Genomic DNA, 25,733 nt, shown 5'->3' with positions numbered 1-25,733 from the left:
AGCATTAAACAATAGAAGTTCTATACCATATAAATTATTTTGTTAGCTTAATAAGTAATAGACTTCTTCAAGGAAAAAATGAACGAAAATTAATGGATGATTAGCCAAGCCCCTTGCTGGTTTAAGCTTAGTGATAAAAAAGAGGAAAAGAAATTGTTTTATAAAGGAAGGATAAAAGAATCAACAGCTAATTCTGATCAAGTATTGGTTTGTTATGAAAAAGATGAATCAAACTAGGGAGAGGTTATGATATCCAAACAAAATATTTTCCAAAGAGATGAAAATCAATAAAATTAGTTATTTGAGGACATGGTTAATATGGCAACATTAAATGAGTCTGAATTAATCATCAACATTTAGAATAGATACTCTCAAGATTTAATATTCACATATATAGGTCCTACTCTAATAGTTATGAACCCTTATAAAAAACTAGATGAGCAGTTTAGCCCCAAAGTTATTTAGTCAATTAAAGATAATTTAAATTAGCAAAAGTAGCTCTTTAGCTTATCTCAACAAAGTCCTCATATTTATGCAATAGCAGCTTTATCTTTCAAGAATTTATTTTAGAACAATAAAAAGCAAGCCATAGTCATTAGTGGAGAGAGTGGTGCAGGTAAATTTACATTTATTTTACTGAAATAACTAAACGCTTCTATTTATTTTACAAGAAGCATATTCTAGCAAATGCTTAGTATTCAATAAGCAACTTAGAATAAATTGTTTTTAGCATAATTTAAAATTGATTTTATGAATGATCATAATTATTTTTTTAATAAAATAGGTAAAACTGAAAATGCAAAATATGCTATGAAGTTTTTAACTTAGCTAAGTAATAATTAAGAATAGAGTTCAAATATATAAAAAAGTGTAATTAGTATCGAAGATCGTATTCTTTCATGCAATCCTTTGTTAGAAGCGTTTGGTAATGCAAAAACAGTTCGTAATGACAACTCAAGTAGATTTGGCAAATATGTTAAGATTTTAGTAAATAAATAGTAAAGAATAATAGGAGCTTTCATAACGAAATATTTGTTAGAAAAAAGTCGTGTCATTCACTTAAGTGAGGGAGAAAGAAATTATCATATATTTTATCATTTGCTAATAGGAGGAGACAAAAATATTATATAATAAGTCAGCTTAAGTGGAAAAAAGGTTGAAGACTTTGTTTATTTAAACTAAAGTAGTTGTAGAAATTTAGAAAATATGAATGACTAGGAAATGTTTTAGGGAATTTTAGATTCGCTAAGAAAAATGAATTTCTCAGATAATCTAGAGCTTTCAATATTTAAATTACTTTCAGCAATTTTGTATTTGGGTAATATAGAATTTGATGACAAAGAATATGATGTGAACACGCCTTGTAAAGTATAAAATGAAGATATGTTATAAATAGTAGCCACTTTATTGTCAACAGATAGCAATCAACTTAAAGAATCGTTTATTAAAAAAGCCAGACAAACTCCTGGTTCAATTATATATTCTCCAGTAACAAAAAATGAATGCATAAATAATAAAAATACTCTCAGCAAAGCTCTTTACGATAAATTATTTTCTTGGCTTGTAGGCAAATTAAATGATGGAATAATACCTGAAGGCTAAGATTTGCAGAATTTAAAAAATAGCGATATCTTAAATATTGGACTGCTGGATATTTTTGGATTTGAAAATTTCGAATTAAACTCATTTGAGTAAATGTGCATAAATTACACAAACGAATATCTATAATAGTTGTATATAGCTTATGTTTTCAAAAACGAAGAAAAGATTTTCATAGAAGACGGGCTTTCTAAATATCTTTCTAATTTGAGGTAAAAACTGTTTGAATTTTAATTAATTAATTTTGCTTACTAAAAAATATATGGTTATTCAAGTTAGTAAATTTTTTCTATCGAAATTGAGAAAAATTTTTTATTTTTTATAATTGCCAAAAAAATTAATTGATTTATATGTAGTTTTTAGAAATAAAAGAAAGCTTCATATGTTAAATAAAATTAATTATTTAGTTTTACTTTAGTTTCATAATATTTTATGATATAGTTACTAGGACAATTAAGCCATATTAGATTTATTTGATACTAACAGCGGAATATTTGCTCTTCTTAATGAAAGTTGCTTATTGAAAAACAGTACTGATACTACTTTTTTAACAAAAATAAAAGAATAAAATTAAAATAATAAAAAATTGATTTTTCCCAAGCTGATAAAATGTACTTTCACTATATGTCATACTTAAAGCAATGTTGAATACAATGTTGAAGGATTTAGAGAAAAAAACATGGATGAATTGAATTAGGAGATTTAGAATTGCATTTTAAACTCAAAAAATTAAGATATTTTGGAAATTTTTAGCTTTGAAGAACAGTCCAGTTAAGACAAAAGTATGAATAGTTAATAAGGAAAATTTGTTTCTAATAACGCTAAAAATAAGTATTTGTGCTCAAAATTTAAACAATAAATGACTGAACTTATGGGTGAGCTTAATTCTTCAGATGTACACTTTGTTAGATGCATAAAAGTAAAAAAATTTATTTAAAAGATTAAAATTATTGATCATTTATTATTTTTTTGTTAGCCAAATGAAGAAAAGAAAAAAGATCATCTTATTCAAGGCTATGTGATGCAGTAAATAAGATACTTAGGAGTTTTGGAGTCTATAGAAGTCAGAAAACATACATATCCAGTCAGAAAAACTTATCAAGCCTTCTTCATTTAATATAGGGTTTGCTCAGATGTTTTAGAATTTTCAAAAAGAACAGATTATTAAAAATTATGTTAAGAAATTTTAATTGAGTGCTTTAAAAGCGTTTCTGACAAATAAGTTTTATATGGATAGTCTAGGATATATCTCAAGCAGGAATTTGAAATTTAACTTGAGAAACTTAAATAAAATTGCATTAAAAAAAAACAAACAGCTGCTACTATATCCATCCAAAAAATATTCAGAAGGCTTCAGTTAGAAAAAAAACAGAGAAAGAGTATTCAAATTATAAGATCAATATTTAAATAAGTTTTGTTAAACCATTTGTATAAAGGTTTTGAGAAGATAAAATCTAAAGCTAAGGAATAAACTTTTATAAAATTCTATAAGAAAATAGATTATTTCTTTAAAGTTAATAAAGCAATCTCTTTTTATGCTATAAAAGAGTTTTATCTCAAAGTTAAAGCTGTAAAAAAATATTATTTTTTTTTAAATTAATTTATTTATGAAAAAAATAATAAAATAGGTAGAGGAAATAGAAAGGAAAAAATCTATTTATAGATAATAAGAAGACATAAAATTAAAGTAATAATCTTAATAAAATCTTACAAACTCAACTGATTAAAGCTCAAAAAGACTTTCCTAGACTTAAAATAATAGCAATAATTTGTAATCGAATTCAATGAACCACAATATTATATTAAGCGATCAATATGATAAAAACTTTTCCACAAACATGAGCAATTCAGCCTATTTTACTTCTTAAGTTGAACCAAATGGAGCAGTTATAGATTCTAACAAATTCTACTACCAAGATAATTAATAAAATCTCTATGTTACTAATTAGAACGTTGACATAAACAATTATAATACTAAAAATATCTAAGACTGGAATTAGTTTGCCTTTTAAGATCCAGACTAATTTGGTGATAACACAATTTTCATTCCAAGACCAACAGAGGAAGAAAATTAGAATGCAGAGAAATTGGCTAAACTGTTATCTTCTAACTCTCCTGAAACAATAGAAGAAATTGATGAAAAAGCAGATGATTGCTACTTTAAGCTGGAAGATATTGAAGTAGATTAATACCATGAGATTAAAAAGTTTGATATGATAGCCTTCTATAAACAACATTTAAATATAAGAAAAAATTATTTTGGGGTTAAAAAGGATGAAAAAGAAATACTTTCTTATTAAAAAAAATGTCTGAGCAAAGGTACTCTAATATAAGTAAACGATGAAGAGAAAAAGGCAGCCATTTCACACTTTTAATTCTTGCTAGAACTAATGAAATTAGAAAAATATGACGATTCTAAATTAGTATCTATCCACATTTAAGATTTGAATTTAGTCAGCCTGAAAAAATCGACTTAATTTTATAACGAAGTAACAACTCAAATCATAAAGTAGTTAAATAAAAATAAGAAAGAATCTGAAAGTTATTTAATTCTTTAATATTTGAAGGTCTTCCTGTATTGTTTTACTCCTGACGATGATTTTTTAAAGGCTTTAATGCATTTCCTCATTTTTTATTTATATGAAAACTAATGGAAAGATAACATGAAAATTAAAAACTACATACTTTATATAATTCCATCAATTATTAGAAAAATAGATTAAGAGAATCCAAGGAAATAACTATTTACATTGCTCATCCCTTAGTACGAAATTAATGCATTAATTCTTTAGAATAAACTTTGTCTTCCTATTGCTTTTTGTACAGGTAATCAAAAATAAATAAAAAAAATTTTATCAAAACTTAAAATTAATAAAAAATAGGTATAAGCATTTAAGTCTGTGCAGATTCTTGGGACACAGTGGAGTAATTAAAGTAAAAGATCATGAAGCAAGTATAGATAAATACTGACAGAATAAAACCGAATTACTTGCAACTTTTTGAGCTGCAATTTATAGAGGAAAATAAAACAATTGAAAAAATGCTCTTGCCTGATCAGTATATTTGGGATATTTTATATTTATAAAATCAAAAACAAATTTAAAAGGTTTAATCCATGAAAGAAAAAGGAAATTATAATTAATAAATGTAGTAGAAAGAATCTGAACAGTATATTATATCAATATTTATGATTAAAGTTTTATTTCCTTTTACTCTCTATCCAGACGACATAGCAGGTATAAGCCTTTAATTCAGCTAGGTATTTTTCGATATCTACGTGGGAAAATAAATCATAGATGAAGTAGAAAAAATTATATAATTAAGTGCTTTACTTAAGATTATAAATAATTGCCACTCAGACCAAGAAACTATGAACTCTCTTCCATTAATTATGCAACAAGAATCTAGACAAGAAGTGATTGGACCTATCAATAAGGAGTACGAAAGAATTAAAGGTCTTTTCAATGTCCTCCAAGCAAAATATATGTACTTGATGATTGCAAAAGATAATAAATACTATTTAGGTCTTTAAATCGAAGTGAAGTATATTCCTCCTGAAATAGAAATTTAGGATTACTAATGTAAATTGAAAACCGAGTCTGAAAACGAATTTAATTGCAGCTATGTAGAAGTGATATTAGTACTAAAACCAACCTACTTTTTTATAGTTACATCTGAAAGCAAAAAGATAATAATAGAATACTCATACTAAGACATAGAAAGGTGGGGAAGAAGCAAATATGATCTTTAAGATCACATCCTTATTTAGACCAAAGGAGGAATCAAACACTTAATACAATCAAAATACTCTGCTTAAATATTATTCTATTTCTAAGAATCCAAAAATTTAATGTAATAGGCTTATAATAATATCATTGATGATGAAAATGAAGAGAATAGACTTGCAAACAATCAATTAATTTAGTAATTTTTGGAATACTATTAAAATAACAATGAGCAAGAAAATTAATAATGAAAAAATTAATAAATAAATTTTTATATTTGTAATGATAAAAAAAGCAAGTACTAGATTTAATATATTTTTATGTTTTTTTGTACCTCTAATTTATCATTGATTTAAGTAAATAAAATATAAAATTCAAATTTTTTAAATTTAAAATATAAAAATAAAATAAAATTTTTTTAATTTATTTTAAAACAAGAAGGTTTTAATTAAGATTTTGTAAAAAAAAAATATTGCAAATATTAAAAGTCAAATTATTTCTACAGATATTTTATAATTAAATCAGAGTCATGAGAAAACAACTATTTTAATATATCTATTAATTATAAAATTATTTATTGAAATTGTTATTCTCAAAATTAATCAGCAAATTTTTTTTATTAGAAAAATTCTCTGATTAATAATAAGGAAACTCTTGGATGTTAATAAAGTATATATTTTAGTATGGTATTTTAATGTTAAATATTATTTATATCAAGTTTACTAATTTTTGCACGCAAAATTTGCTATTTAATTTATAATACTTAATTTTGATTCACAAATATTGATAATAAATAGATAGTTAGTTAGAAAGATAGATAGATTTCAATTAAAAAATCTAAAGGTTTTTACTTTATTTTATGAGCAGCTAAAATAAGCTTCCTAATTCTTCTACAAATTAATAATAGCAGGGAGGAAATAAAAACGCTAACAATAACCCAGTAAAAGCCAAAGAGGCAGATAGCACTTGGGTTATGAGCAACGTTAGATGCTGGTATAAGAAAAATAATAATAGAGAAGAGCAATACATATTTAGAAAAGCAATTATAGTATCAGATTAAGTAAAGAATGTAGGCGGACAATAAATAGTTAACATAAGCATTGAATAGGAAAATGGCTAAAATGCTGAATAGATTGAGACAAATGTTAAAAATTTATTTTAGAGAGAAGAACAAAGCCAAACATCATTTTACGACATGGTAAAAATGAGTGTTCTTAATGAGGCAGAATTGATTGCTAACTTAAAATAGAGATATGCATAAGACAATATCTTTACTTATATCGGCCCTACTTTAATAGTTTTAAATCCTTACAAAAGTTTGAAAGAATTATTTTCTAATCAAACGATTGATATGATAAAAGAAAATTTAAATAAAAACTTTGATTTGTTTGATCTTGAAATGCAATAGCCTCACATATACTCTATTTCTGCAATGGCTTATAAAAATTTAATTAAGTTCAATAAAAAGTAGGCAATAGTTATTAGCGGTGAAAGTGGTGCAGGTAAATTTTGTTTTGATTTATTTAGAAATATATTAATTTCATAAAATGATTTATTAAGGAAATTAAATACCAAAAAATACTTAAATAAATCTAAAAACTATTACTTACTTATTTACTTAATTAAGTATAAATCTTACCAATATTGATGTTCTTTTAATATTTTAAAAGGTAAGACAGAGAATGCAAGATATTCGATGAGATTTTTAACTTAAATTAGTACTCATGATAACTCAAATGAAAGCATCGAAGAAAAAATATTATCCTGCAACCCTGTACTCGAAGCATTTGGAAATGCAAAAACAGTGAGAAATGATAACTCAAGTCGTTTTGGTAAATATGTATAAATTGAAATAGCTAAAAAGAAAATAAATGGAGCTACAATCACTAAATATCTACTTGAAAAAAGTAGAGTGATACATCTAAGCTAAGGAGAGAGAAATTATCATATCTTTTATCACTTATTGGAGTCAAAAGATAATTAATTATTGGAAAAACTTCATCTTTTAAATAAAAAACCATCTGAGTTTTAATACTTAAGTTAGAGTGACTGCTACTCTGTAGAAACTATTGATGACACTTAATTATTTCAAGGAATTATTAATTCCTTCAAAGTTATGAAATTCGAAGAAGACTTGCAAAATACTATTTTTAAAATACTATCTGCTATTTTACATTTAGGAAACATTTAGTTTTCAAATTAATCATTTTCTGAGGGTTCATCACCATGCACAGTGGTAAATGAAAATGTGCTACAGATAGTCAGTAGTTTACTAGGTATTAATTTAGATGATCTTAAGAAAGCACTTCTTTATAAAACAATTGTAGCAGTGAATGAAGTATATCATAAACCAGCTGATGCAGTATAGTGTCATCATGCAAAAAATACTCTGAGTAAAGCACTTTATGATAACTTATTCAACTGGCTAGTTGATAAATTAAACCAAATTATAAAAAATAATCAGGTAAACTATAACACAACAAACACCTCTAATAACAATATGATTGGATTACTTGATATTTTTGGTTTTGAAAACTTTTAAGAAAATTCTTTTGAATAGCTTTGCATTAATTATACAAATGAGAATCTTTAGCAACTATACATTTAATATGTTTTTAAGAATGAAGAATAAATTTTTAAAGAAGACGGTTTAGAGAATTTCCTTTCAAATTTATGGTAAATTCCTTTTTAAGTTTTTTATATTTAATGTATTTTTTTTGGAATAGCTATTAGGATAATTCAATGATCATTCAAACTTTAAATAGAAGTTACAAGCTGCTTAACGATTGTTGCAAAACATAATCCAAAGACGATTCAAAATATTTATAGTCTCTTAAAAATGACTTTAAAAATCAATAAATATAAGTCATTCAATTTCCTAAAATGGATAATGGCACATTTTTGATAAATCACACATAGAATCCTGTTAGCTACAAAATTGAAGGATTTATAGCAAAGAATATCGATGAAGTAAGTTAAACCCTCAAAGATGTAATTAGTAAAAGTAGCAACAAATACATACCTTCTATCTTTGGTAATGAAGAATAAACATAATAAAATAGAGCAAGATTTTTAGGAGAGAAATTTAGTAATTAAATGGTAGAGTTGATGAAAGAATTAAATTCTTCAGATGTTCATTTTGTTAGATGTGTTAAGGTAAATTCACAATTAAAAATAACATTTGATTTATTATAGTTAATTTATAAAAATAGACAAATGAAGTTAAAAAAAGTGACTATTTCTTGGAAGGTTATGTATTGCAATAAATAGAGTATCTGGGTGTTATAAACTCAATAGAAGTAAGGAAAAGCACTTATCCCTAAAGAAGGGATTATTTAACTTTTTTTAAAGAGTATAGAGTTTGTGATGAGTAATTAGAAAAAAAAGCAATAGATTAAATTAAAAATTTTAAAGATGAATGTAAAGCTTTAGTTTCAAAGATGTATCCAAACTACAGTGACTCTCTTATTCTATTTGGTAATAATAAAATCTACATGAAATAGGAATTTGAAAGTGCTATTGATTAGATAAAGTATGCAGAAATAAAGCGTAAAAGGACTGCTTAAGTAGTAAGAATTCAGATTTATGTTAGGTACCTTAGATTCCATAAAAGGTTTTAGAAAAAATTAGAAGGAATTAAAAAATTAAACAATATTTTCTTTGCACAGAAGATTTTTAATATATATAATCATTGCTTTTAACTAATTAAGTAAAAAGCTAAAATTACTTAAGTAAAAAATCTTATTACCTTAACGTTAAAAATAGTAAAAGCATCTTTTACAAAGACTACATTTTAAATTCTTAAAGAATATAGTGATAAAATGAAAGAATTAAAAGAAAAAAATGAAGCCTAAATAGAGAATAATAAATAAATATTAGAGCAAAGTTAAGAAGAATAAAAGGTTAGCGAATCAACATGTGTTTCAAATTAATTTTTACAAAGATAAGATACTAGCATAAATGAAACTAATGCATCTTTGTTATATGATACTATAGCTGTTAATGAAATTTAAACTGAGTAATCATAAAGTAAGGTTAACACTTATAGCTTAAAAAGTGAAAAATAATAAAATTCTTAAAATGTGAATGCTTTTGATTTTTAGACTGGAGACTTAAGTCTATTACACATCCCAGAGAAACATACAAATGAAATTTATGTGAATCCTCCTGACTAAGAAGAAATAGAATCAGAAAGTCTTTTGCTTAAATTGTTGAATTCCTAAGAAATAGACGATAAAATAATTTAGTAAATGAAGCAAGTCTAATATGCACTTGACAAGGATTATCAAATTTAACAAATAGATGAGGAAGATATGATTTAAATAAAGAAATATAATTATATTGAATTTTACTCTAAAAGATTAAATGAGCGAAGCAAATTTTTTGGTAAGAAAACAACAGAAGAAATTTTAACATTTAAAAAGACATGCATAAAAGGAGGTAGCTTGATAAAGCTTCCTTCATCTGATATAGCTCATGCCCTTACACACTTTGAAATATTATTATTATTTATCAAAGAAACAGATACTATTAAATACTCGGTGACATAATAATACTAAACATAAAGTTCGTATAATGATGGATAGGAGTCTAGAATTTAAAAACTTTTGAAGTACTCTTAAAACAGGTCTTAAGAATTTAAAAATGAGGTCTTGACTTAAATTTTAAAATAGTTAAATGGTAATAAAAACGATTTATACACTCTCCGTCTTCTTCACTACTTAGTAGTATTTTGTTATTGCTTCAGAACTGATGAAGAGTATACTATGACTATGATAAATTTCTTAATTTTTAATTTAATGAAATTTTGGCACTAACATAGCACTATATTAAAATACATAGAATATGTGATTCCTACTTTGTTTCGCTCTATAACTTATTTAAAAGAAAGAGAGAATATTTACAATAAGCATGTTCTCACAGAAATGAAAATTAATGCTTTGATATTTTAATATCAAATAAAAGTTCCAATTACTCTTTCAAATGGTAATTTTAATTTTATTTTTTTAAAGCAATTTTCATTAATTTTTTTGTTTCGGTTTAAAAATTTTAAATATCATTTTACAAATTTTAGATGAAATTTGGAAAAATAAAGTTTAAAAAACTCATTTTTATTCGATTGAAAAAATTGAAAAAACAATTATTGAAAAAAATCCAATTGGTAATTTTAATTTTATTTTTTTAAAGCAATTTTCATCAATTTTTTTGTTTCGGTTTAAAAATTTTTAATATCATTTTACAAATTTCATCACTAAAAATTGTAAAAATAAAGTTTAAAAAACTCATTTTTATTCGATTAAAAAAACAATAATTGAAAAAAATAAGAGTTTTTCAGAGAATTGAATATTTCTCTTTTTCAAATTTAATTTAATTTAATTTAAAGAAAAGAAAACTTAAATTATTGCTTTAATATTTATTGCTTTTTAAACTTTATTTAGGGACCAGTTTTCTTGTGAATGTAGATCCATATGATAATTTTAACAATTTGAAATAAAAAGTCATGGAATAATTGAATATCAACCACCGTCGTCTGATCCCTGAATTATTTGAATTCTTCGAAATACAAACAAAAGAAAATTAAGTATTTGAAAGAATGCTTTTTCCATTAGAAGGAGTATGGGATGTTATTCATTTATAAGATACTTATAGAAATCAAAGTGCCTTTGAAACGAAAAAAAATTAAAATTAAAAGAAGACTTTCTAATTTATGTTTAAACCTATTTTTGTTTACACAGTTTATCCAAATGACGAAGTTGGTATTAGCTTACTCTAAAGCTAAATATATTTTGATACTTACATTTCAAATCTCGTTTATGATGATAAAAAAACTAACATACAGATGCTTTCACATTTACTTAATATATTAGATATTTCCAACATTGAAGATCCAACAAGTATTCTACCTTTAAGTTTTAGTGAAGAAGAGTCAAGGAGCATTTTTCAGCTTATTTAGGAGGAATACGAAAAAAATATAAAAAATAAAATGACTAGGCTCTAATCAAAATTTGAATACATATAATTAGCCAAAGATAATGTCAATCTTTTGGGATTAAAAATACCTATAAAATACTGTGATGAGCAAAAACAAACTAACGACCCTCTCAATTATTTGATGGTTTTAAACTCCTATTAGATGTCATTCTACGAAACTGCAAACAATAATCATCTAGTAATGCAATACAAGTACAGCTAGCTAATCAGCTGGGGAGTCCAAGACAAATTTATAAAACTGAATACTAAAGACAATAAATCTCATATAATCAATACTGAGTATGTTTTAACAGTTGTTTATTATTTTAATCAAGTCAAAGGGTTGGTAAAACAATAAGACGAACAATATTATCAATCTATGAAAAGCATATACTCTTCTATTAATACAAACTAAAGATCAATTTAAAGTGCTTCAATACCACAAAATATAAAAACGTCAGAATCTCTTAAACAATATTAAAAATTATATAGCAATCAACTATTCTCTTCTAGTTAATAAAAAAAATTTAATTGATTAATAAATGAATGAATCAATATTTTTCTGGAATAATGTTTGCTATTTATCAATCAATAAATAAATAAATAAATCAACCTAACCTTAATTTTCTATTGAATTTACAATTTATTTATTTATCCTAAATATCTATTTTTGTAGACTTTTTATTAATATTTACTATTTTTAAAAAAACAAATTAGAATGTATTTAATCCATTATCATTAATTAGATTATATTAAAAAAATGGTTTTTCTTAAATAAATATTGAGAAATGTTAAATTACTTTTGTCTACAAACAAAATGAAACTCATTATATTCAAAATTTATTGTCTTCACTTATCTGAAAGAATTAATTTTCTGAAAATAGATTTATAACTATATATTTATTAATTAGTTAAGCTAATATTACCTTAATTTTTAAAAAAAATACTATCTAAGATATTTAAATAAATAATATAAATAGAATTTTTCTAAGATTTTAAAATTTATTTTTGCCAATAGCTAATCAAAAATGCAAATCTTTATTAAAACAAGGTAATTTATTTTTGTATATGCGATTAATTTAAAAAATGATTACAAAATATTATTTACCTCAATAAGATTTAATTATAATTATTATTAATTAATTTTTTTACCTTTTTTTAAAAGATTTACATAAAAATTGTCATATAAAATGCTAAATCTTTTATTGATAACTAAAATTTCTAAATATAATTTATGAAACGATATCAAGATAGATAATCAATCCTTTTTATAGAAAATAATAATGATTTTATAATAGTAGATTTTAATAAAAAAATCTAAAAATTAATATCTATTTATTTAAACTTTATAGTCTTTTTTGAACAACTTTGCTTATGAATTCTTTTAAATATTTAGTAAGATTTTTTTATTTTAGTTAATTTATGATTTAAATAAAAATTGATATGATTTTTATATCAAACTCTATTTAAGCAATAAAAAAGATTAACATAAAAGATTATTTTTATAACACAAATCCAAAACCCAATAAATGAACAATAAAAGAATTGTAATTTTTATGGAAGTGTTTAGCTTCCAATTTTGATGGTTTAAAAAAGAGAAAAAAAAAATCTAAATTTCACGAATAACTTTTGCAAGATAATAACAAATAACATAAATCAATTTATAAATTTTTTGAATATCAATATTTTTCTGATAGAATACATGGTAATAAATCTAAAGATTAAATGATCAAATTAATTAATTAATAATTAGATTTTACAACAAAAATATCATACAATGAGCAAAATTTACACTCCTGTAAAAAATTTGAACTCTTAAGGAGACTTCTCAAGTTTTTCTTCAGTCTGCTTTGAAAGTCAGTCAAATTTTTAACAAAAATAAAATATTTTCGAATTTATAAATGATAATTCATGTGTGATAAATTCACTAAATAGTTAAGAAACTTAACTTTATTGTGAATCTATAAATTCGATTGATAAACCCTTAGAAAAAAATGTTAAATAGATCTTATCTGATATTGAATATGATGTTAATAAATGTCCTCATTTACACAAAAAACAATAAACTAATTAAACCAGGAAGAGTAATTTTACCTAAAACTGTATTTTTGCACCAAATGATGAGTTTTATAACATTTTTGAGAGCCAAAGCGCTGATCAAACCTATGAATATAGACTAGAAGATGTTTAATTATACAAAGAAAATGCAACTTAAATAATAACAATTTTAGATTTAAAGGAAAGACCTAATAATATACCTATTGATTAAGATAGTTTAGATTTAAAATTTGAAACTTCTTAGGGAATTTCATAAGAAATGTTTGCTCTAATCAAGGCACACACTCCAGAATATGTTTACTCAAATATTTTTTAGCTAAATAAGCGCAAAACTCTTTTAGGTTTTAAAAAAAGCTTTAAAGATATAATGACTTTTTAAGATTCCTCAATATCAACAACTAGCTTAATTGATTTAAACAACGAATAAGAAAGCAAGTAGGCAGTCCGTCATTTTTCTGTTTTGTTTCATCAGATGTGCTTAAAAAAAGATGTTGATTGTTATGCTTATGATAAATATTAAGAGAACGATCAAAAATATAAAGAGAAAATTGAAAAAGAAAAAAACATGAAAAAAATAGTTATCTAATATCTTCTTTAACTAGGAGAGAACAAAAAAGAGAGCTTTATTAATGAAATGTACACATAAGTGATAAAGTAGATGAGAAACAATTTACAGTAAGTACAATTATTTGATCTTCTCAATTATCTCAAATGTCTTCTCTTTTGCTACTCTCCAAATGATAAAATCCTATTATGCTTATTAAATGTGCTTCTAATTGAATTTCCGAAATAGAAAACCTGGTAAGACATTACCCCGGTTTTGAAGTAAATAAATACAGTAATTCCCGCGGTATTGAGAAGATTCTAGGATGATAAATACAAATGTAAAAAAACAGTCTCAATAAGTACATTATCTAAACCTTACCTAGATTTGATAATTAACAACAAATAACTCATGTTTCCAATCTTCTTTTCAACTGGTAAACATTTTTTTAAATTTTCTATATAGAAGAGAGATACTAATTTATTTCTAAAATATAATCATTTAAATTGAGTAAGATTCGTATTAATGAAAATTAAAACCAAAAATAATTTATTCATGACCACCTAAAATTGAGAAATTTTCAATTATCTTTTATTTACAATAAGGGATTCTATCTATCTATCACAACTCAAACCTTTTCGAATTTAATTATCGTTTATAGCCAAAAAAAAGGAATATTCAAATTAAATTAAACTGTAAGTAATGTAGTTCTAAATAATTTAATCAAAATTAGTAATACATCACTGTGATTAATAATTTCGAAAACCCCAAGTCTTTCAAAAGATCTAATAAGCTTTCTATTTTATTTCAGGATTTTAGATATCACTTTTACATTTAGAAATTAATTAGAACGAAACACAATTTACATTACTAAATTAGTTTTTTCCACAAGCAAACAAACACTCTTAGATTTTCAATCAAATACTATTTATTATTTATGAAATTTAAAATACTAAAAATAAATAATACAGAATTTATAGATTTTAATTTTTGTTTTATCTTAATTAAATAGGAAGCATTGTTTTAGTTCACATCGAATAATATGAAACCATCTTTGATCTAAAAACTAAAATTTTGTAATAACTAAAAATAAATTCAACAAGATTTAATGAAGACTAATTTATAATATATGATGTTGAAAAATTTGAAAATAACCTAACAAGGAAAATAGCTCTAGACTATGAGTATGTTTGGGACATTATGTTAGAGTGGGAACACATCAGAAACAAGAAAAAAATGTAAGGGAATGATGATTACTTTTAATTTTTAATGATTAAATCTATTGTTCCATTTTAGATGACTGAAAATGATTAAATATCAATAAAGCTTAACTTTAGCTAAATTTTTTACGATATTTACACTATATACCCTCAATACTTTTCAGATATTGAGAAATTAGCTAGAGCTTATGCTTTTCTTTAAAATGTTCTAAGATCTTCAAATATTGATTAAGAACTTCCTATTTTTTTCTCAGAGCATCAAAAAGATTAAATAATACCAATGATTAAAAATATTTATGAACTGATAAATAAAAATTACAACTAGCTCTAATCAAAATATAATTTTACCAATATTGGCAAAACTTCTATTTACTATGATGCAACTGAAATTACTGCAGAATATTGCTTTAACTCAGCTAAACAACATTATTAATAAAGTAGTCTTATATTTAAACCTACTTCATTTATTATATTAAATTCAGATTAATAGACTTACATATAATACTATTACAAAGACATTAAGCAAATTTCTCATAAAGATGAAATAAATACAATAATAACTATGAAAGATGAAACTGTTCACTAAATCAAATCAGAAAAGTCATTTTAAATTGAATATATAATAATGAAATACTAATAACTCTTCTAAAAAGATCAACTGATTCCTATAAACTTAAATTCAGACAATATCTAAAAATTATTATCAATCTGAAAAATAAGCAAAATCCTCTTTCAATTTAAAATACCATAATACTTATCTCATAATTAAATTTACTATTATACTAATTTATTTCTATATTTATATATTGCGTTCAACAAAAATTAATTTTTTAACTAATTTTTATCTAAAATTAAAATCAATCTTTTTAAAACTTAAGCAAAATTTTAAAATTAAAAAAAAAATATGAAATTTTATCGAATTTAAAAAATATTTATTTAGGTTTATTGTAAATTTTTCAAATAAATAATTTAAAACGTTTTAAAAGTTTTTTAAAAAACTAACTTTGTTTGAAGTGAATATGAATGGTAATTATTATATTCGTTAAGTTTTAATGGTAAATTAAGATGATTTATAATTAGAATCATAAGAAAACTTTAATAGCAATTAGTAAATTACTTTATATAAAGCATATCTAATTGATTATTTTTTATATTTTTACAATTTTCATTAATTTTATCAAATAAGTAACCATTCAAAAGTATTTATGAATAAAGGATTAGTCTCATAGTTAGATGAAAAAGTCTTTATCAAAACTGCATCCAATAATTTTGCAAATAAAAGTATGAAAAAGTTCAATTTATATGCAAAGCCTGTAAAAAATAACAAATCATCATTTCATATTGATCTTAGTTCTGATAACTAAAAATCTAAATTGAATAGCTCATATGACAATTAGAGAAATAATGAAAGCCTAAAAAGAAATACTCGATATAGTTCAATAGATAGACATACTCCATAAAATTAAAAAGAGGAGCAAAATGTAAATAAAGAAAACCTTTTGTCATAACTTTCAAAGAGAAAGCCCAGACCAATTAGTATTTTAGATCAATTATAAAATTTACCAGTAAGCGGTGGTTCAACAAGAAGCTACTAAGCAAATGATTAGTTGAAATAAACTCCAAGAACTTAAATGATTGTTTGCAACTAATGCAAAGAAACAATGCCTAGAGAATTATTCTTTAAACACTATGATAAGGACTGCAAAGGTTTTAGAGGGTAAATTTGCATTCCTACTAAATAAATAAGGCAATTAATTATTTTTGTGATAGGTACTCCAATTACACCCCATAAAATGTCAGGGAAAGCCTTAAAGATATCTTTTAGAATAATTCCTTTAATAAATTAGAAAAACCTTTGGATCTTCTTGAGCTCAAAAAATAAAAATTGATTTAAAGTATAGATAAAAGGCGGAGTAGTGCAAGCTATCATTAAGAAAATTAGGTAGATTTATAAGAGGGGAAAATAGTGTACAAGGCAAACACGGATAAGAAGTGCTGTCCTTTTTGTGAAATTTTTATAAAAGTAGAAAAATTTGAGGAACATATTAATGAATGTAGACTTTTTAGTATTGTAGATAATTTAAAATAAGGTTATTTAGATAAAAGTGAAAGCAATACAAGCGTTTAAATTGGATCAAGACCTCCAACTTAATCAAAAGAAAATAGAAGAAATTATTCTAAGCCTTAGTCATCACTTTCAGGAGGTGAAAGTGATTATTTGGAGGCCACAAACCAATTTAAGTAGATAAGGTAAGCAAAAAGTTTAGTAAAGAACAGAGTGAAAAAAAATAGTAAGATAGAATAATAAAAATAATTTAATAAAGTTTATGATAATTATTAAGATATCATATAGAAAAGGATATCGGATATAAGCTAGCTAAAGAGAGAAAGAGATGAATTAAGAGAAAACGTAAATATAATTTAGTTATATGTTATTTTGAATTTATTTTTAAAAGAACCTTAAAGCAATAAAAAGCAATTTAGATATTTTAAGAATAGAAATACAAGTAAGTTTTAGTATAATAAATATTTAGATTTAATCTTTATTGACTTTATAAATAGGATCTCAAAGACTAAGCTGCTTACGAAGCATTTTAGCATGGTCATGTATACACAAAAATAAATTATATTTTATATTGAATTAATAAAATTTTATTTTTAAAATAGAGGGTAAATAAATTTATTCAAAATAATACTCTCAATAATCTTTTATATGAAACTTAAAATAGGGAGTAAGATTTTTTTAAAAAGGAAGTATTTTTTTTTAACAAAAAATATTTTAAAAATAGGGAGTAAGTTTATTTTGATATTCATAAATGATTCAGATTAATATACATTTATTATTATGAACAATCAAATAGTGGGTAGATATTTCTTTTTAGTTTTCTTATTATATTCCTTAATTTAAAAAAAAAAAATCATTGAAAATAAAAATAGTTTATTGGGTTTAAAAAATTAATAATAATTATTTTTGTAATCTATTTTTTTAATTATAAGTGGAGAGTAACTTTGATTAATACTGAAGATTTTATTTTAAATTTTTGGCACTAAAAATAAATAGTTATTTGTAAGTATTTTATGATTATAGAATATCTAATATTTTTTAATTATTATCTAAAGTCTCATGAGTATTTGGTAAATTTTTTTAAATTAAATAAAAATTAAATTTTTATGAATTATTCTAAATAGCAAGTAATTTGATTATTATTTTGAAGAATCTTGATTTTTATATTTTAATTCTCAGTGTGGTGAATGTGAAGCAATTCTTTTGAAATACAATTCATTGATAAAGTAGAAAAACTAACAAATGCAAGTAAATCATTAATTTAAATATAAAAATTTACAAAAATTCTACAATAGGAGTTAAAATAATAGCAGAAGGATCTTATTGAATAAGCTAAGCAATAAGAAATAGAAGATTATATGTAAAAAACATAATTAAAAGGTAATAGTGTAGGAGATTCTTCAAGGTCTCCCTCTTAAAAAAAATAAGAATCTTTTAAATGAGTAAAATCAATTAATAAAGAGAAAATAATTTTAAAAAATTAACAAAAAAATGTATTAAAGAATAAAAAAATTATTTTCACTTAAGAATAATTTATTTATGAGTGAGATACAATTTTTAATATTAGTGTAAAACTTAAATATTTTAACTATTTATATTTAATTTATTTATTTATATATCTATCTATCAATTTATATTTGTAAATTTACTTAAAAGAGTTCAGGTTAAAAAATTTTACATTTTAAACAAAAAGAGATTATAGAAGATTATATGTAAAAACATAATTGAAAGGTAGTAGTGTAGGAGATTCTTCAAGTTTTCCCTCTTAAAAAAAAATAAGAATCTTTTAAATGAGTAAAATCAATTAATAAAGAGAAAATAATTAAAAAAAATAACAAAAAAATGTTTATTAAAGATGAAAAAATGAATAAAATTATTTTCAATTAAAGAATAATTTATTTATGAGTAAGATACAATTTTTAATATTAGTGTAAAACTTAAATATTTTAACTATCTATATTTAATTTATTTATTTATATATCTATCTATCAATTTATATTTGTAAATTTACTTAAAAGAGTTCAGGTTAAATTCTAAAAAATTTTACCTTTTGAACAAAAATGATTGCAAAATGTATATTTTTTTTAATGCTTATTTAATTAATAATTTAATTTTAAATTAATTTTTGGTTTTTATTAAAATTAAATACTTGATCTAAATTTTCATTTTATTTTTTTCAAAAAGATTGCTTGAAATTTATTTTGCTGAGTTTATTAAATTTCATCTATTTCTTATTTTATCTCTTATAAATGTTTATAAGACATATTAAATTTAGTCTTTTTTGACTGGCTTGGCTATAGCATCATCAAGCTGACTGATGTGGAAGGCATGTTCTTCTTTTACTTGTACTCCGTATGCACTGCAAGCAATTATATAAAGCTAATCAGATACTTCATAATTTTAAATTAATTGCTTTATTTGTTTACATGCTTCATACCCATTCATGATAGGCATATCCAGATCCATAAATATCATATCATATAATCTCTCTTTAGGATTATTTAAAATGTCTCTAACTTTAGTAACAGCTTCTTATCCATCATGGCATATATGAATATTTTAGATATGAAATAATTGAATTATCTTTTTTAAAACCATAATGTTAAATCCAGAGTCATCAGCTATTAAAATTTTTGTTTCTTCACCTTTTGAGTTAATCGAGAAATTATTTGTTTTATCAAGCAAAGCTTTTTATATTGATGCTTAGGGCTAAATATTCCCAGAATTTTATTTTAGCATCGTTTAAGAAGGAATTTAGGTGGGGAATAATGCTATTTAACTTTGAGTAGTAATTTGTTAGTTAATATTACCCTTTAATGATTAGATATCCATGTCTTAAGTAGCTGACGATTGGATTGTTGCACTGTTCATATTTCTAAGCTAAGCTATAGAACTTATATTGTTCATGTTGCTAATATTAATACTTTTTGAATCAGTTCTTTTTTCATATAAAGAGTAATTGTTCTTGGGTGAGTTTATTTTGCTAGGAACTTATAGAGGTTATTATTTATTGGAAGAATTAAGATTTATATTTTCATAAGATGACACAAAATTAGTAGATTGAGGAAAATTAAATACCTGCGCTTGTGTTTTAGGTACAGTTTATATAACTGGTTTTGATAAATTGATTTCAAATTCTGTTGTTGTTTTTTTAAAACCATCTGTTATTCTTCTCTATTTATTTAACAATATATTGCTTGGAATCTTTTCTAAAGGGCCACTTGAATTTATATCAATAGTTTTGTTAGAACTCTTTATTAAAGAGCTTTGATAGCTTTTAATCTTTGATTCTGATATATTATCAGATAGATACTAAGCAGGAGTATTTATATTTTGTTGAAAATGAAACATTTTCATTCCACCAGCAATGTCTTGCTTAATATAAAGATGAGGGATGTGATTATTAATCTGAGAAAGTATTCTCATGTTGTTGGAGTCTAGCTGACTTTGTATTTGGTCATTTTCTCCAAATTCTATGATATCACAACTTTCACGAAAATCTTTTTCCTAATGTATTTTTGAGTTTAAATCTTGAATGAGAAATGAAAATGAGCTGCCTTTTCCTTCTACAGAATCCACTTAAATGCCACTTTAAACTTAAATTTAGTTTCCGTTATTTTCTTTAATTATTATTGGTTGAAGAGGTCCTACCAGTTTGGCTAGGGAATTGGAAAGTGGTAAACCGATACCACATCCATTAGGATTTATTGAAGTGTCTTTGTGATCAGTTTTGTTAAAAATTTCAAATATCTTTTTAATATTACTTTTTGAAATTCCTATTCCTGTATCCGAGACTGTGACCTTTACTATTGAAGATTATTTGATTTACTGTGATTATGGGTTTGCTTATTCTAATCCTTGAGCTTCTAGCGAAATAGTCCCAAAATTTTTTGTAAATTTTAATGAATTAGAAAGAAAATTTAAAATAATTTAACGAATTCTATTAGGATCTGAGACAATAGTTTTAGGCACTAAATCATTTTTTTTTAGTTATAAATTAATATTTTTTATATCTGCATGCACTTTTATCAGCAAGAGACATTCTTCCAGTAACTCTATCAAGTTAAAAGAAATCGGATTAAATTTAAATTTATTTTCAGTCATTTGAACAAAATCTAGAATGTCATTCACCATATTTAACATGAGTTGATTCGATCTAAGTGATGGTTCAATAAATTCATTTACATCTGCTTCGTCTTCGCTCCCATCCTTTAGTTATTTATACAAATCCAAAAATGAAATTGAGCAATTTAGTGGAGTTCTGAGCTCATGACACAAACTACCAAACAATTACATTTTTCTTTTACTGAAATCTTCAATTTTTTCTTAAAATAACTCCTCCCAAAATGGCTCAACTTGTATTAACACAAGGCTATATTTATATAAAAAATAAGTTTTAATGATAAAAAATAAAAATTTTCTAGAAAAAAATCTACTTAAAAATAATATTTTTAAATTTTACCTTTGATCAACGGTTGGAGGACTATCATTATCTTCAAAATCATATTGAAATTCACATGGTATTAGTCTCACTATTAGTTGCTTTCCTTTATAAACAACTTGCATGCTTGCTTCATTATTCTTATATTGATAAAAACCTATATTCTTTGAACTATTAATTTAGCCAAGGAGAGAGTGATTTCTAGAATAGTTAGATTCTATTTATTCGCTCAACTAGGTAATCAAAATATTCCTAGAATTTGATTTCTTAACTCCACCGTATGTTCGAGTATCATCTATCTAATTATCGAACATACTTGAAATTAGTTAGCCTACTTTTATATTCCTTTGCTTCAGCTGAGGTGTAAAAATACTGATTTACTTTTTAATTTATTTCTTTTGAATGTGGTTATGGTGATTTTCATCAGGTTAAGATTAGATTATATTTTCAGTTTAGTGAATTTTAATTGAATCTTCATTGTGCTTTTAATTACAATTTGTTTTGTTCACTTCTGAATTCTATATGTAATTGGCAGAAGGAACCTTTTTTGAAAATTTACTCTTTATCTTACTTCCCTTATCCTTCTTAGTCTTATCTTTATCAATTTTTCCACCAGTTTAATGAATTTGATTCATTTCTTGTAAGGTGAAACTTATAAATTAATTTTCTGATTGGGGAATATGATTTTCTTCTAAGTATTTATCTTATGCACTCTTAGAGATATCTAAATTAGCCTAAATATTGCTTGTCTCATCGAGATTTTAATTTGTAACAGAGTTTGATTTCAAGCAAGAAATTGATTCATTGTTTTAAATGTGTTTTTCATCTATCCTAGAAATATCACTAACCATGGCTTCTTATGTTTTGTTGAGATTAATTTACATGTAAGATTTATCAGTAAACTTGTTTTCTTCATCTTGGTTATTTTTTTCTTACAAAAATCCATTTTATTCCTAATAATGAGCTAATTTCAATTCAATATTTGATTCTTAATTTAAATTCCTAATATCTTAGATATGATTCTTTTCAGATTATATGAATGGAGAAGCCTACTCATCTTGAGAGCCTGTATTATTTTCAGAATTGCAGTACTTGTTTACCAAATTACTGTTTACATTTTTATTGGTTCCATTACCATTCTTAAAATAAGTGTTAGCTTTGAATGTTAATGAATTTATCATTTTATTTTTTGATTCTAAAGTTTATTGCTTGTTGAATTCTATTTTATGTAAAAAAATTTTATAAAGTTATTAATTTTTTAAGTTAATTTACTTATTTGTTCTTTGTTTGAAAGCCTCATATTTGAATTCCACTACTCAAGAGGTACATCATTAATACTTCCTCCGAATTTTCCTGTGCTTTACTTATATCTATGATCCTAGCCTTCTTAGCTTTTATGAGATTCTTTTTTTTTAAATAAATTTCTTAGCTTATGATTTGAAATATTTGATATTTAAGCTTTCAAACCTCTTAATATTAATTTAGATAGACAAAAAAATAAAATATCTTGATAAAAATCAAAAATAATAAATAGGTTAATGAATTTGATTTATATTGTTAATACAAAAAACTATTAAAAATTAATAAGTTCTAACTAGAAAAACATTTATTGTTTTTTAAAATGAGTAGTTTAACTTTAAATAAATGATTAATTAAAGAAATTTATATTGATTTTTTTTCTTAAAATTCTTTCTCAAAATATTTTAAAATTTAAAATGAAAGGAATCAATCAACTTCTTAAGTAATTATATGATTGAATTAATAAAATTATAGGGTAGTTTAAAATATTTATAGAGAAAATGTTGATAAATTGAATAGAGGTTATGTGCTAACTCGATATACTTAATAAATTTTACATAATGGAGAGCTTAAAGGTGATTATTTATTTTAACTATCTTACTGAGACTTATTCTGTTATTGATTTTATTCTTTTTTATTTGAGTCATCTTGATGGTTATTCATATTTTTTTTTTCAAAATTATTTTCTATAATTTCATCATACTAATTTTTATCACCTGAATATTAACTTCCTTCTTGTTGAGAATCATTTAAATTAGATTGCTGTTTACTAACATTAGGATTTCCTACTTAACTATTATTCATATTAACGTTAACATTGACATAACTATTATTAAAAGCTTAATTTCCATTTGTTCCTGTCCCTCTCATGCTGCTTGTAGGGTGTTATTACATATTAGCTGAGGTAGCCATGTAATTATCATTACATAGAAATGAATTTTTACTCATAGCCTATGCTTAATCATCATTTCCATAGGCTTGTGTTAATACATTATCTATACTAGATTCATATTTTTTATTTGCAAATTGAGATGTACTGGGCCTTTAAGATTTAGGCATACTATTATAAGGCTAACTTGCTTAAGTGTTAGAAGTAGATAACCCTGTTATAATTTTTATTACGTTTTATTTATCACATTCCAGCAATTCTAAGATTTTACTATTATTATAAATTACACTGTGCTATGAATTAAGAATAGCAATACCATATGGAATTAAATCCATAACATCTGATAAAAACAATGAATTTTAAACTTCGTCAACAGAAGACTCGTACGATTTTGCTTATTACTGATCGCAGTTTTCTAAAATGCCTGATTTAGAGTGAGAAATATTTCTCTTCAAAATTAAAGGCTTTTTTTGTGGGCTTGTTTATTTTAAAATATTGACATTACTATTGTTGTTTATTCCTAAAATTTGTGAATTAGTGCCATTCATGCTTAATTTATTATTATTGTTGTTATTATTATTATTGTTGTTGTTATTGTTGTTATTGATGTTATTGTTATTATTAAAGACACATGGTCCCAAATCACTTTAATTCCAGTGCTTACTATAAAAGCTAACAATAAACGAATCAGCAACTTTCACAATATTCTACTTGTCATCTAACAAATATTGCTTTACTAATTAATTATTTGCTTACATTTTTTAATTTGCGATATAATAAAACTAGTCACCAATAAAATATGTACATATAACAATGCCTATCCATATCATATCGCTTGAGTGGATAGATTGGCTTAAAGTCTAGTTAAATATGGAATTATCTTTCAAATAGGTTCCTAAAATAATACCAAAAGGAAAGAATTTAATTAACAAATTGCTGATGAGCAGGTTTATATTTAAAAATTACCTTGCTCCTATTAGCAAAAATGTTTTTTCATCAAAGTAATAATTCAAAAAAAGAATCAGACTACTGTTCTGTGCTTAAATTACAGCATTTAATAAGTTTATCTTTGCTATAATTTGTGGTACCAGTACAAATAGCTATTTAATAACTTTAAGCCATTCTTTCCTTATCTTTTAAGGCTGCTCATTTATTTTATTTCCTAACTTCCAGTTTTCCAAATTATTTGTTATCTTTTCTATTGAAAAGCTTTTACTGTTCAGCTGTTCATCGTTAGAACCACTATATTTTCTTTAGTTTTTATAGCATTATTCTTTTATGATGAATCCAGTTAAAATAATTCTTAAAAACAAAGAAAGTAAAATAAATAGGCCTGCTAATTTCTGCTATAGTGTAGAACTACTAATAAAAAAATAAGATAAGAGAAGTATTTCTTAAATAGCAATAATGATCTAGTATGTAATCCTGTACTTGAAAAGCTAATCAAATTTCAAACTACTTAAATGATCAATCATACCTTAATTTAATATATATTTTTTATTTTATGTAATAGAGCTGTATTTCTTTCACTTTATTATCTAATCAAAATATTAAATAAATACATGCTTTTGTTAATTAAAAAATCAATAATGCTATTTTCATTTCATCTTCATTTCTTTCTGAATTTATAATAACCAAATATATCAGTAAATGCAAATCATAAAAAATAATACATGTACAATACATATCGTAATAAGAAAAATCATCAATTAAACTTTATAATTTGCTAACCTTTATCCAGCCAAACATTAATTTTTTAAAAAATCTTATTTTTTTTTCGCAATTAATGAATCATAATTTAGAATCAGGTTTTTTTATTAAGTATAATTCATCAATGAATTTCTAAAATCCTAAAATTATTTATAAAAAATATGAATTATAAAAAGAAATTAATAAATGTCTTATCTAGTAAAGTATGAAAAA

The 25,733-nt window shown here is 23.6% G+C and overlaps 5 protein-coding genes across 5 annotated transcripts; 4 read left to right on the top strand and 1 right to left on the bottom strand. All coding sequences in view use genetic code 6, as the record gives it.

The window, feature by feature from the left end:
• Positions 1–78: 78 nt before the first annotated feature.
• On the top strand, positions 79–5,575 carry TTHERM_00600780 (myosin head protein; the record flags this gene model as incomplete). Its single annotated transcript, XM_001032549.2, has 6 exons — positions 79–616; positions 785–1,811; positions 2,041–2,518; positions 2,576–3,169; positions 3,228–4,425; positions 4,482–5,575. The coding sequence occupies 6 exons, from the start codon at positions 79–81 to the stop codon at positions 5,573–5,575; spliced, it is 4,929 nt and encodes a 1,642-aa protein (XP_001032549.2).
• A 608-nt stretch (positions 5,576–6,183) lies between these two features.
• TTHERM_00600770 (myosin head protein) lies at positions 6,184–11,829 on the top strand (the record flags this gene model as incomplete). Its single annotated transcript, XM_001032548.2, has 5 exons — positions 6,184–6,826; positions 6,995–8,000; positions 8,051–8,480; positions 8,537–10,310; positions 10,763–11,829. The coding sequence occupies 5 exons, from the start codon at positions 6,184–6,186 to the stop codon at positions 11,827–11,829; spliced, it is 4,920 nt and encodes a 1,639-aa protein (XP_001032548.2).
• A 1,242-nt stretch (positions 11,830–13,071) lies between these two features.
• TTHERM_00600760 (MyTH4 domain protein) lies at positions 13,072–15,828 on the top strand (the record flags this gene model as incomplete). The annotated part of the gene is made up of 2 exons (XM_001032547.2): positions 13,072–14,332; positions 14,909–15,828. The coding sequence occupies 2 exons, from the start codon at positions 13,072–13,074 to the stop codon at positions 15,826–15,828; spliced, it is 2,181 nt and encodes a 726-aa protein (XP_001032547.2).
• Positions 15,829–16,135: 307 nt separating this feature from the next.
• TTHERM_00600740 (hypothetical protein) lies at positions 16,136–18,623 on the top strand (the record flags this gene model as incomplete). Its single annotated transcript, XM_001032545.2, has 8 exons — positions 16,136–16,833; positions 16,887–17,526; positions 17,573–17,623; positions 17,679–17,723; positions 18,237–18,251; positions 18,306–18,308; positions 18,361–18,429; positions 18,477–18,623. The coding sequence occupies 8 exons, from the start codon at positions 16,136–16,138 to the stop codon at positions 18,621–18,623; spliced, it is 1,668 nt and encodes a 555-aa protein (XP_001032545.2).
• Positions 18,624–19,401: 778 nt separating this feature from the next.
• TTHERM_00600730 (ATPase, histidine kinase-, DNA gyrase B) lies at positions 19,402–25,285 on the bottom strand (the record flags this gene model as incomplete). Its single annotated transcript, XM_001032544.2, has 4 exons — positions 19,402–21,553; positions 21,644–22,841; positions 22,895–23,026; positions 23,479–25,285. The coding sequence occupies 4 exons, from the start codon at positions 25,283–25,285 to the stop codon at positions 19,402–19,404; spliced, it is 5,289 nt and encodes a 1,762-aa protein (XP_001032544.2).
• Positions 25,286–25,733: the final 448 nt, after the last annotated feature.

The sequence above is a fragment of the Tetrahymena thermophila genome (genome assembly GCF_000189635.1).
Source record: "Tetrahymena thermophila SB210 genomic scaffold scf_8254563, whole genome shotgun sequence".
Classification (NCBI taxonomy): Eukaryota; Ciliophora; class Oligohymenophorea; order Hymenostomatida; family Tetrahymenidae; genus Tetrahymena; species Tetrahymena thermophila.
Note: the sequence above shows the minus strand (reverse complement) of the source record. Positions and strands in the feature narration are given on the sequence as shown.